General features: G+C 44.8%; 1 protein-coding gene across 3 annotated transcripts in view; it reads right to left on the reverse strand.

Annotated features, from left to right (window-relative positions):
• The window catches only part of fer (fer (fps/fes related) tyrosine kinase), a 450038-nt gene that overhangs the window by 140748 nt on the left and 295893 nt on the right, over nucleotides 1-13397 (reverse strand). For all 3 annotated transcript variants that reach the window (XM_070884132.1, XM_070884127.1, XM_070884121.1), the window contains one exon: nucleotides 6389-6445. In XM_070884132.1, the coding sequence (XP_070740233.1) occupies nucleotides 6389-6445 (57 nt within the window). The remainder of the gene's footprint in view (nucleotides 1-6388; nucleotides 6446-13397) is intronic.

Consider the following 13397-nt stretch of genomic DNA (forward strand, 5'->3'; position numbering starts at 1 on the left):
AGTCAGGCAGATTCAGCATGGATTTATGAAGTGGAAGACATGTTTGACAAATTTGCTGGAATTCTTTGAGGATGTAACGAATAGGGTGGATAAAGGGGAACCAGTGGATGTGGTGTATTTCGACTTCCAGAAGGCATTTGACAAGGTGCCACATGATAAGAGTTCACAGGGTTGGGCGTAATATATTACCATGGATAGATGACTGGCTAACCAACAGAAAAGAGAGAGTTGGGATAAATGGTTCATTCTCAGGTTGGCAATCAGTAATCAGTGGGGTGCAGCAGGGATCAGTGCTGGGACTCCAACTATTTACAATCTATATTAACGACTTGGATGAAGGGACCGAGTGTAACGTAGCCAAGTTTGCTGACGATATAAAGATGGGAGGAAAAGCAATGTGTGAGGAGGACACAAAAAACCTGCAAAAGGACAGGCTAGGTGAGTGGCCAAAAATTTGGCAGATGGAGTATAATGTTGGAAAGTGTGAGATTATGCACTTTGGCAAAAAAAAAAATCGAGGAGCAAGTTATTATTTAAATAATATGACTGTTCAGCCACCTAAGGACTCATTCTAAGAGTGGAAGCAAGTCTTCCTCAATTCCGAGGGACTAGCTATGATGATGATGATTATTTAAATGGAGAAAAATTGCAAAGTGCTGCATTACAGAGGGACCTGGGCGTCCTGGTGCATGAAACACAAAAGGTTAGTGTTAACTGATAAGGGATTATGGGGAGTGAGCAGGGAAGTGGAGCTGAGTCCATGATCAGATCAGCCATGATCTTATTGAATGGCGGAGCAGGCCCAAGGGGCCATATGGCCGACTCCTTTTTCTTATTTTCTTATATTGCCCTCAAGAAGATGGTGGTGAGCCACCTTCTTGAATACAATGGAGTGGCTTGCTCGGTCATTTCAGAGGGCAGTCAACCTCACTGCTATGGATCTGGAGTCACATATAGGCCAGACCGGCAAAGACAGCAGATTTCCTTCTTTAAAGGGCATTAATGAACCAGGTGTGTTTTTACAACAATCTGGTATTTCATGGTCACCATTACTAATACTAGCTTTTTATTCCAGAGTTATTTAATTAATTGAATTTAAATTCCCCATTTGAATTTCAACTCATGTCTCCAGATCATTAGTCCAGACCTCTGGATTAGTAGTCTAGTAACATAACCATTATGCTACCATATCCCAGCACTGCTTGTCCGACATCCAGTGTCGGATGAGCAGAAATTTCTTCCAACAAAATATTGGGAAGACTGAAGTGATTGTCTTTGGTCCGCACCACAAACTCCGTTCCCTGACCGCCGTTTTCATCCCTCTCCCTGGCAACTGTCTGAGGCTTCCGACCACACATCCAGACTGCCTACTTCCACCTCCGTAACATCGCCTGACTCCAACCCTGCCTCAGCTCATCTGATGCTGAAGCTCTCATCCTTAGAATCATAGTATGAATCATAGAATGATACAGCACAGGAGACCATTCAGCCCAACGTGCCTGTGCCGGCTGTTTGAAAGCGCTATCCAATTAGTCCCAATTCGCCTGCTCTTTCCCTGTAGCCCTGTACATTTTTTCCCTTCAACTATTTATCCAATTCCTTATTGAATTTGCTTCCACCGCCCCTTCAGGCAGCGCATTGCAGGTTACAACAGCTCGCTGCGTAAAAAAAGTTTCTTCATGTCGTCTCTGCTTCTTTTGCCAATCACACTAAATCTTTGTCCTTTGGTTACCGATCCTCCTGGCAGTGGAAACGGTCTCTCCTTATTTACTCTATCAGGAGTCTGTGCCTTAAGGACAGGAGGGGAGAATGCTGGAGGGGTAACAGATATCGAAAAATCGAATTGCACGGAGTAAGGAGTCTAAATACACAACGTGGTAGAGGTCCCCTTTGCAGCATCATCCCCTACTTTCTCAGTGTGTTTTTTTTTTCTTCTCTCTACCATCTCCTCTCTTTGCTGGGTGGCCCTCACCCTCGTTACTTTGCCCCAAACAGTTCTCATACATACGCGAGCGCCTTGACAGCGAATTTCAACGAGCTGCTCCAAACATGGGATGGGGTAGGTTGGCGGGGAAGGCCCCATTCAAAGACAACATACTCGGTAATGATTAGGTACGATTTTTAAAAATTCATTCACAGGATGTGGACGTCGTCAACAATTTTGCAGTATTTATTGCTCATCCCTAATTGCCCTCGAGGAGGCGGTGGTAAGTCGCCTCTTTTGAATACTACTGAATACACGTCTTTGTCATCTCTAGATTTGACTATTCCAATGCTCTCCTGGCCGACCTCCCAACTTCCACCCAACATAAAATTGTACTCATCCAAAACTCTCATGCCTATATCTTAACTTGCACCAAGTCCCATTCACCAACACCCCTGTCCTCGCTGACCTACACTGGCTCCTGATCTGACAATGCCTCAATTTTAAAATCCGCATTCTTGTTTACAAATTTTTCCATGGCCTTGCCCCTCCTTCTGTATCTCTGTAACCTCCTCTAGCGCTACAAGCAGGACCTCAAAAGATAGTAATCTCCAGATTACTCCCAGTGCCACGTGCAAGTGAGTATAGAAATAGGAGGATAGAGCAGATAAATGTGTGGCTGAAGGGATGGTGCAGGAGGGAGGGCTTCAGATTCCTGAGGCATTGGGACCAATTCTGGGAGAGGTGAGACTTGTACAGGCCGGACAGATTGCACCTCAATAGGGCTGGAACCAATACCATCACGGGGAAGTTTGCTAGTGCTGTTGGGGAGGGTTTCAACTAATTTGGCAGGGGGATGGGCACCAGGATGTAACATTAGAAAGGGGAAATAAAGTGCTCAAGGGACAGAGAGGCAGCGAGCATGAAAGTAGTAAGGTATTAGGTGGGGTCCAACTAAGAGAGAATACAGGATGGTCTAAGATGGGGTTACAGTGTATGTATGCGAATGCATGAAGTGTAGTAAACAAGGTAAGTGAGCTACAGGCACAAATAGCTACATGGGAATATGATGTTGTGGCAATAAATGAAACCTGGCTCAAAGGGCAGAATTGGGTATTAAATATTTCTGGTTTTATCGTGTTTAGAAAAGATAGGGAAAGAAAGATAAGAGGTGGTATGGCAGTATTGGTGAAGGAGAATGATTCAGTGCTGGAGAAGGAGGATGTTCTGGAGGGGTTAAGGACAGAATCTATATGGCTAGAGTTAAGAAATAATAGAGGTGCCATGACACTACTAGGCATATTTTATAGACCACCAAATCGTGGGAAAGATATTGAGGAGAAAATTTGAAGAGAAATTACAGAGCGGTGCAAGAAATATAGGGTAATAATAATGGGGGACATCAACGATCCAAATAGAGACTGGGATCGTAATAGTGTAAAGGACAGAGAAGAGGAAGAATTGCTGAAGTGCATTCAGGAGAATTTTTTTGATCAGTATGTTTTCGGACTGACGAGGGAGGAGGCATTGCTGGATCTAGTTCTGGGGAATGAAGTGGGTCAGTGGAGCAAGTGTGTAGGTGAACATGTAGGGAACAGTGATTATAGTATCATAAGGTTTAGATTAGCTATGGAAAAGGACAGGGAGCAATCTAGAGTAAAATGTTTAACTGGGTGTGAATGGTTGTTTTTTGGACTGGAGGAAGATATACAGTGGCGTGCCCCAGGGGTCGGTTCTAGGAGCACTGTTTTTCTGAATATATATTAATGACTTGGACATGAGTGTACGGGGCACAATTTCAAAATTTGCAGATGACACAGTGAACAGTCAGGAGGAGATTGATAGACTTCAGGAAGACATAGGCAGGCTAATGAAATGTGCAGACACGTGGCAGATGAAATGTAATGCAGAAAAATGTGATATGATGAATTTTGGCAGAAAGAATGAGGAGAGGTAATATAAACTAAATGGCACAATCCTAAAGCGGTGCATGAACAGAGTGTCCTGGGGGGAGGTGTGCATAAATCGTTGATGGTGGCAGGGCAATTTGAAAAAGCAGTTAAAAATGGCTTAGAGGATCCTGGGCTTCATAAATAGAGGTATAGTGTACAAAAGTGTAAAAATTATGATGAACCTGTATGAAACACTGGCCCCAACTGGAGTAGTGTGTCCAATTCTGCGCACCACACTTTAGGAAGATGCAGAAAAGATTTACGAGAATTATTCCAGAAATGAGGGACTTCAGTTACATTGAGAGACTGGAGAAGCTGGGGTTGTTCTCTTTGGAGCAGAGAAGATTGAGAGAAGATTTGATTGAGATGTTCAAAATCATGAGGGGTCTGGACAGGAGAGAGAGAGAGAGAGAGAAACTGTTCCCTTTGGCAGAAGCATCGAGAACCAGAGGAAGCAGATTTAAGGTGATTGGCAAAAGAACCAAAGGCGATGCAAGAAAAATGCACTGCCTGAAAAGGTGGTGGAAGCAAACTCAATGTTATCTTTCAAAAGGGAGTTGGATAAGTGTCTGAAGGAAAACAATTGCAGGGCTATGGGGAAAGGGCAGGGAAGTGGGACTAGCTGAGAGTTGGCACAGGTTTTTCCGTGCTGTAACCATTCTATGAGCCCAAATTTCCCCAACCCCTTTTTCCGGCGCACTTTCCCGAGATGCTCCAACTTTGTGCGCTCAAAACAGCGGCAAAAAACTTAGTAACAATTCTGGCCGTTCTGCTGTGTGTCCCGGGTCCAGGCCCGGCGTTTCTCGTGGAGCAGGGGGCGGAGCTATAGCTCTGCGCCGGAAACAGTGCCGGTAGTTGCGCGCAGGCACAGTAGCTCCTCGCCCTCCCAGCTCCGTCCTGCAGGCTATGAGCGGGACCCGATGCTCGCCGCCCCTATCCCTGACCGAAGGGACGACCCAATGTTCGCCGCCCCTATCCCTGGCCGAAGGGACGACCCGATAATCTTCAACAGCACCTCCCGATAAAACATGGGCCAGCAGGCAGCGGTGTGGAGAGAATGTTGCATTTTGTGTGGGCACATGTCAAATCATTATGACCCAACACTGCTTAAGTTTTCCCTCGGAGAGAAGTCCAGTCCCTCAGAAAGAAGTCCAGTCCCTCGGAGAGAAGTCCAGTCCTTCGGGGGTTCGGAAGGTAGGACTTGAGTTTTATTTATTTATTTATTAATTAATTAATTATTTATGGTTTTTATGCTTCTTTAATGTTGTTGTGAAGGTGTTTAGTGCTTTGCAAGATCCTCTGTGCTTCCCTTCACCACCCCTATCTCTGGCGACCTGCGCTGATTTCTTAACTCTCCGCAAGGATTTTCTGTGCGACCACAAGTGGCCACATACGCTGGCCTAAGTTAGTTTGGAGCAACTATTAGCTGTCCAAACTGGCTTAAGTGGTCAAAATAGGCGTCGGTGGCTGGTAACGCCCCCTTTTGAAAAAAAAACTAAACTAAAAAAAATCCTAACTCACTTACACTGGCGCAAATTAAATGTGCAGAATGGGAATTTTTAAGATACTCCAGAAACATCAAGTTGCTCTAAAAAAAAAACGGAGCAACTCCTGGTCAAATTTGGGGCTATAGATTCTATTCTCTGACCACTGCTGTGTTTAAATGAATCGAGTTGTCGAAAATGGAGAATGAATGATCATTGGAATGTAAAACTATCTTTGTCTCCAGGTTGCTGGTCTGAAATCTAATTTATATTTGTCAGTCCTGTATCCTGTGGTTTTAACCCCTTAAGAAACAAGTTTAGATACATTAAACCAAGGTCTGGAATCCTGAAATGCAACAGGTATTTTCCCAGCATTTCCTATTTTTAACAAAATTTCCAGCATTTCCTATTTATCTCCATTGTGCAGATCCTTAACTTTCATCATGCCAACCTTTCTCTGATTAATATCTTTTTTAAAAACATTTGTTTTTAAAAAGTGAAATTTGCAAATATTTATTTTCAACGTTATGTGGGAAAATACCATGATTACTGTGTGAATGCATTGTACCACACTGTACGATAGGCAGCATCTTGATTTGCAATTTCTCGCATTGCCAATTCCTGATATTAGTCTTACCATTAAAGGGATTCAAGTTAGTATCTGCGCACAGGCATCGAAGAAAAATTTGGGGATATTAGCGAAGGCACCCCACCATTTCTCATGTGTACCTCCTTGTGGCCTGTTACACAACATAACAGGCAGAGGACTGGAAGCAAGTTGCTTCACTGCCCACCTGCCCTTTTGGTTAGGGAATGGTATTCAACAAGCTGAGAGAATTAAAAGTTTAAAAATCGAACTTACATAAATCAGAATATGACCAAAGTACTGAAACTGAACAGGTGTTTTAACAGTTCAGTTGAAAGAATAAATGGAAAATTGTTGCCTATAATGTGATAAAATGAAAAAATGCCACTGCACATCTTAAACAGTTAACTAATAAATCAGTCAGGGAGTCTTTTCCACTTACTTTGCCCAGTAATTCTCCAAGAGTTACATCTTCGTGATTGAGAACCCATTTCTTGTCCTGTGCCAAAATTAAAAAAACAAATTAACCAGCCACATATATTTCCTTCAAACACATGTATACCCAGTATAGAAAGGCATATATTATATGTCCTATTGTAAAGTTCAAATTTTATGACAAGCTTGGTGGAGGGCATTTTAAGAAACATTATACAGTGCATGCTGATGTCATTTTAAATGTGAGATGACAAAAATGAAATACATTTTCAAATTTCAGAAAGGTGTTTTGTGGAACAATTTTTCTGTTGAAAATCAATTTGTATAAATGTTAAAAGTATGAATCTATATTATGCGAATCTAATTAGCAACTGAGATACTTCAATAGCATTGGAACTAAACTGTAATCCATAAAAGGATGTAGTGCATGACTAAACCTATATTTTACACATCTTTACCAGATTCATTTTTAATATATGGTATGAACAGAGTATATTAGGAAGTCCTAATATACCTACTCTTGGAGCTAACCACACGTTCAAATTTTATGACGATAAGTAAGCAGATTAGCCCGCTCAACATAGTATTCATGATGTATTATCTGGGAGTATCACAGACATAAAAGCTCATATGCATTGTATTCACAGCAAATTAAGTTTTTAAATGGTAAACAACTATCCTTTGGGTTATAGAAATAGCTTGAAGTGAGTAATATCAAAAATCAATAACACTCGAGTCATCTCTGTAATCTACAAGCAAAAAGCTGATTTAATAAACTGAAAATTTCAAGCCAATATTGTATACCCCTAAACTGCAGTTTATTTTCAAATCAAACAATCTTTTGAGCCAGTTTCCCCCCATTATTGTCCATGACCTGAGATGAGTATTGTGCAAATCCATGCTCTACTACACGTTGATACCAGTCGCTGAAGATAATCAACTACTTTTGAATGGGGAAACGCTGGATGATGTGGAACAGCAGAAGGATTTCAGGTTCAGGCTCACAAGACATTAAAAGCAGCTTTTCAAGTGGGTACAGCCATAAAAAAATATAATTCTATATTGCAATAAATAAAGGTGCCTTGCAATAGTTTAATTACATGAATTATCTATTTTATTTCCTTTCCCTCCACGTTGCACGTTAAAAGTATGTTTTATGCCTTTTCCTCCAAATTCAAGGGTAGTTAGAATTCACAGTGTGAATTCCAGTAGCCTGAAGCATTTAAGATGGAATTGTTGACTAAGGCGGCAAAACTGCAGCAGCATGTTAATGGGTTTCTGAGTTATTTTGCCAGCTCAATACAGGTTGTACCTCTTCAGTCTGGGACTGTCTGATCCGGAACCATCTGTGGTTCGGCATCAGTCCCGTGCCTGGAGCGTGAGTGGCGGGGACAGGTGCGGCAGCAGTGTTGGCAGCAGGGGGAGGGGGGGGTGGGGGCAAGGCAGGTGCGGCGGTGTGTGCGGCAGCTGCAGGTGCGGGGAGATACGACCTTAAAAAAGAAAGAGCTGAAAACTAGCACGGTGAGAGCGAGGCCAGAATTTCGCAGTTGGAGCCGTTCAGATACCGGTAAGCCTACGCTAGTCGTGACCTCCCTTGGTCTGGCAAATTCTCTCTTTTGGCACCGGTCAGGTCCCGAGGGTGCTTGACCAGAGAGGTCCAACCTGTAATATGCAGCGTCTCCTATTCTCAATTATGTTTCCCTCACTGAATATAAATTACATGCCATACCCAAATTTCTTCCTAGACATCAAGTGCAACAATAAAAGTACTTCACAGGAGTGCGACTGAATTTTAAAAAAATCAGGTGGTCACTAAAAGCAGACTTTTTAAGATGCACTGAAAGACATGAATCTCTACTAGTTACATTCTCAAAGAATTCCAGAAGATTTGTCAAGCATGATTTCCCTTTCATAAATCCATGCTGACTTGGACCGATCCTGTCACTGCTTTCCAAATTGAAGAAGAAATCGAAGAGGAACGTCACAGCCAAGCGGGTAAGTGATTGGCTGGTTGGTGAGTATTTAATCTTTTAGTTTTCTTTGCAGGAAGAAACTTTTGGCATTGTTACAAATTAAGTTAATCTAAGGGTTAAGTCATGGCAGGAGAGCCCAGACCTGTGTCATGCTCCTCCTGTGCTATGTGGGAAATCAGGGACACTACGAGTGTCCCTGACTACTACGTGTGCAGGAAGTGTATCCAGCTGCAGCTCCTGACAGACAGCGTTGCGGCCTTGGAGTTGCGGATGGATTCACTCTGGAGCATCTGCGATGCTGAGGATGTCACGAATAGCACGTTTAGTGATTTGGTCACACAGTGGGTAACGGTTGCACAGCCAGATAGGGAATGGGTGACCATCAGGAAGAGCAAGGGAAGGCAGGTAGTGTGGGGGTCCCCTGCGGTCACCTCCCTCCAAAACAGATACACCGTTTTGGGTACTGTTGAAGGAGGTGGCTCATCAGGGGAAGGTGGCAGCAACAGCCAACTCCATCGCACCAGGGGTGGCTCTGCTGCACAGGAGGGCAGATAAAAAAGTGGGAGAGCTATAGTGAGGGGATTCTATTGTAAGGGGAATAGGTAGGCGTTCTGCAGCCGCAAACGAGACTCCAGGATGGTGCAAGGGTCAAGGATGTCTCGGAATGGCTGCAGCGCATTCTGGAGAGGGTCAACAGCCAGCTGTCGTGGTGCATATAGGTACCAACGACATAGGTAAAAAATGGGATGAGGTCCCACAAGCTGAATTTAGGGAGCTAGGAATTAAATTAAAAAGTAGGACCTCAAAAGGTAGTAATCTCAGGATTGCTACCAGTGCCACGTGCTAGCCAGAGCAGGAATCGCAGGATAGCTCAGATGAGTACATGGCTTGAGGAATGGAGCAAGGGGGAGGGATTCAAATTCCTGGGACATTGAAACCGGTTCTGGGGGAGGTGGGACCAGTACAAACCGGACGGTCTGCACCTGCGCAGGACCGGAACCAATGTCCTAGGTGGAGTGTTTGCTAGTGCTGTTGGGGAGGGTTTAAACTAAAATGGCAGGGGAATGGGAATCAATGCAGGGAGGCAAAGGGAAGTAAAAAGGGGGCAGAAGCAAAAAGTACGAAGGAGAAAAACAAGAGTGGAGAGCAGAGAAATCAAGGGCAAAAATCAAAAAGGCCACATTACAACATAATTCTAAAAGGACAGAGTGTTAAAAAAACAAGCCTGAAGGCTGAGTCTCAATGCGAGGAGCATTCATAATAAGGTGGATGAATTAACTCCGCAGATAGCTATTAATGGATATGATGTAATTGGGATTACAGAGACATGGCTCCGGGTTAACTAAAGCTGGGAACTCAACATCCAGGGGTATTCAATATTCAGGAAGGATAGAGAGGAAAGAAAAGGAGGTGGGGTGGTATTACTGGTTAAAGAGGAGATTAATGCAATAGTAAGGAAGGACATTAGCGTGGATGATGTGGAATCTATATGGGTAGAGCTGCGAAACACCAAAGGGCAAAAAACGTTAGTGGGAGTTGTGTACAGACCACCAAACAGTAATAAGAGGGTGGGGACGGCATCAAACAGGAAATTAGGGACGTGTGCAATAAGGGTACAACAGTTATCATGGATGACTTTAATCTACATATTGATTGGACTAACCAAACTGGTAGCAATACTGTGGAGGAGTTGTTCCTGGAGTGTATAAGGGATGGTTTTCTAGACCAATATGTTGAGGAACCAACTAGAGAGCAGGCAATCCGAGACTGGGTCTTGTGTAATGAGAGAGGATTAATTAGCAATCTGGTCGTGCGAGGCCCCTTGGGGAAAAGTGACCATAATATGGTGGAGAGTGACAGAGTTAATTCAGAGACTAGGGTCCTGAACGTAAAGAAAGGAAACTTCGATGGCATGAGACGCGAATTGGCTAGGATAGACTGGCGAATGATAGTTAAAGGTTTGACTGTGCATAGGCAATGGCAGATATTTAAAGAACTACAACAATTGCACATCCCTGTGTGGCGTAAAAATAAAAAAGGGAAGGTGGCTCAACCGTGGCTAACAAGGGAAATTAGGGATAGTGTTAAATCCAACGAAAAGGCATATGAATTGGCCAGAAAAAGCAGCAAACTTGAGGACTGGGAGAAATTTAGAATTCAGCAGAGGAGGACTAAGGGTTTAATGAGGAGGGGGAAAATAGAGTATGAGAGGAAGCTTGCAGGGAACATAAAAACTGACTGCAAAAGCTTCTATAGATATGTGAAGAGAAAAAGATTAGTGAAGACTAATGTAGGTCCCTTGCAGTCAGAATCAGGTGAATTCATAAAGGGGAACAAGGAAATGGCAGACCAACGGAACAAATACTTTGGTTCTGTCTTCACTAAGGAAGACACGAATAACCTCCAGAAAATACTAGGAGACCGAGGGTCTAGCGAGAAGGGGGAATTGAGGGAAATCGTTATTCGTCAGGAAATAGTGTTCGGGAAATTGAAGGGACTGAAGGCCGATAAATCCCCAGGGCCTGATAGTCTGCAGCCCAGAGTACTTAAGGAAGTGGCCCTAGAAATAGTGGATGCATTGGTGGTCGTTTTCCAACATTCCGTGGACTCTGGATCAGTTCTTATGGATTGGAGGGTAGCTAATGTAACCCCACTTTTTAAAAAAAGGAGAAAGAAAACAGGGAATTATAAACCGGTTAGTCTGACATCGGTGGTGGGGAAAATGCTGGAGTCAATTATTAAAGGGGAGGGGGTAGAGAAGGGAGGGAAGAGAGAGCGAGAGAGGAGAGAGAGAGAGAGAGAAAGAAAGGAGAGGGAGGCTGAACGGGCCGGGCCCAGCCGGGCCCATAACTTCGAGCTTAGACTTACCGGATTGACAGGTAGGTGGCGTCGGGTCCGAGGGGGTGGGGAGCGCGGGTCGGGGCGGAGATCGGTCGGTCGGGGGAGATCGGTCGGGGGGGGGGAGGGGCGGAGCGGAGATCGGTCGGGGGGGGGGGGCGAGATCGATCGGGGGGGGGGGGGGGGGAGAGATCGGTCGGGGGGGGGCAGAGAGCGGTCGGGGGGGGGGCAGAGAGCGGTCGGGGGGGGCAGAGAGAGCGGTTGGGGGGGGGAAGAGATCGGGGGGGGGGAGAGATCGGTCGGGGGCGAGAGATCGGTCGGGGGGGAGAGATCGGTCGGGGGGGAGAGATCGGTCGGGGGGGAGAGATCGGTCGGGGGGGAGAGATCGGTCGGGGGGGAGAGATCGGTCGGGGGGGGGGGGGGGAGGAGAGATCGGTCGGGGGAAGGGGGAGATCGGTCGGGAGGGGAGATCGGTCGGGGGTGGGGGGAGATCGGTCGGGAGCAGAGATCGGTCAGGAGCGGAGGTCAGGAGCGGGGGAAGCGGAGGTCGGGGAGGGGGGGGGAGCGGGAAGCGGGAAGCAGGTCGGGTCGGGTCGGGAGGAAGCAGGAGCTGGGCGTGGGAGGCAGCCTTATGCACGCAGCCCCAGTGAGGCCATTCGGCCAGGGCTAGGGGCTGCGTGCTTCGGGCCCCTCCCACACAGTTTTGGGCGCCTGGAGCTACAGCACATGATCGCCCACTGTAGCGCACATGTGCAGAGGTTCCGGCACTGTTTTCAGCGCAGGGACCTAGTTCCGCCCCCTGCAGCTCGTGCTGCGCCGCGCTGAGAGCCAGAGGACCAGCAGGGAGCCGGAGAACGAAGTTTTTTTTAGGCGCACTTTGTGGCGCGAAAAACGGACGTCCAGGTCGGGGCTGCGCCGTTCTAGGCGCGGCCCGAAACTTGGGCCCCATATCTTAGTGCAGCTTCTAAGCTTTTGTCCAGCAGTTGCGAGCAGTACTTTGACTGCACCAGAGTGATTGCTGAAAATGTTGACTCGCACAATGAGACAGCTACACATGCCCTTGCTTTCCATGGTTGGATGCTGCATGGTCTTTGCCATTACTTGCACTGTTAGACCTGCTATTATTGGTTGGACTTGCTTTCTTCTGCTGGCTTATTCCAAATGGTCAAGCTGGCCACCATGACAGCTCCCCTCTCAATACAATGTTGCTGGTATTTCCAGCATTTTCAACCATGTTACACACCATTTTAGCAGATAACCAATAAAGAGTAACAAAGGAAATATAGCATACACAACGATCAAAAAACATTTATACACCCTGCATTCCGTCATACCATTTTACCAACAAACACACAAAAAGGCTAAAATACACATGCATATTCCGTGTGAATGAAGATTAGGATCTCATGTCCAACAGCAGTGTTCCATTACTCACTTTTGATTTACTAATCAAAAAAGCAATTGACCACATCTGGATTCTCAATTATCCACATGTGACTATTGGCTAATGTAGTGGACAACACTGCATTACTATGTGCTGCATTGTAAAATAATTTTGCATTTCATTTTGCTAAGACTAACAGCTTTAGAAAATCCCTTATGGCTTTGTTGTTGACTACTTATGTATCTTCTGCAAATTAATATGCTGCAGTATATTTTAATGATTTATTTACATTAAGATTGTAAAACATATTTTTTCTTAATTGCTGCCATCACTACACCTGAATCTGTCCCGATAATAACAAGCTTCAGACACTTTCTAAAGGAGCACTGAATCTGATTGCAGAAAAAGAGATACAAATATTTTGATATTGGAGTAAGTCATATTCCTTGACCTGGTTGACAAAGCAATTCCTTCTGTTGGGTACTTAGGTTATTAAATATCCAGCCAGAAATTAGGAAGTGTACTGAATTCAGTTATTCAACTTATTTCTGAAGTGACCAGTATAATCTATTTCCTTATATAGACAAACAGTTCATAAACTAAACACTTAAATATGGTACCAATTAATTCAGATCAAAAATTAATTCAGTGTTAATTTAAAAGTTGTTTATCAGAAGAACAAAGGAAGAACTTGTATTTATATAGTGCTATTTACGCCCTCCGAACAACGCAAATGCCGTTACAACCATCAACAAGGGCAGACATTGATGCGGAGATTCAACACCGCCTCCAGTGCGCCAGTGCAGCCTTCAGCTGCCTGA

This window comes from Pristiophorus japonicus, chromosome 1 (genome assembly GCF_044704955.1).
Source record: "Pristiophorus japonicus isolate sPriJap1 chromosome 1, sPriJap1.hap1, whole genome shotgun sequence".
NCBI classification, from domain to species: Eukaryota; Metazoa; Chordata; class Chondrichthyes; family Pristiophoridae; genus Pristiophorus; species Pristiophorus japonicus.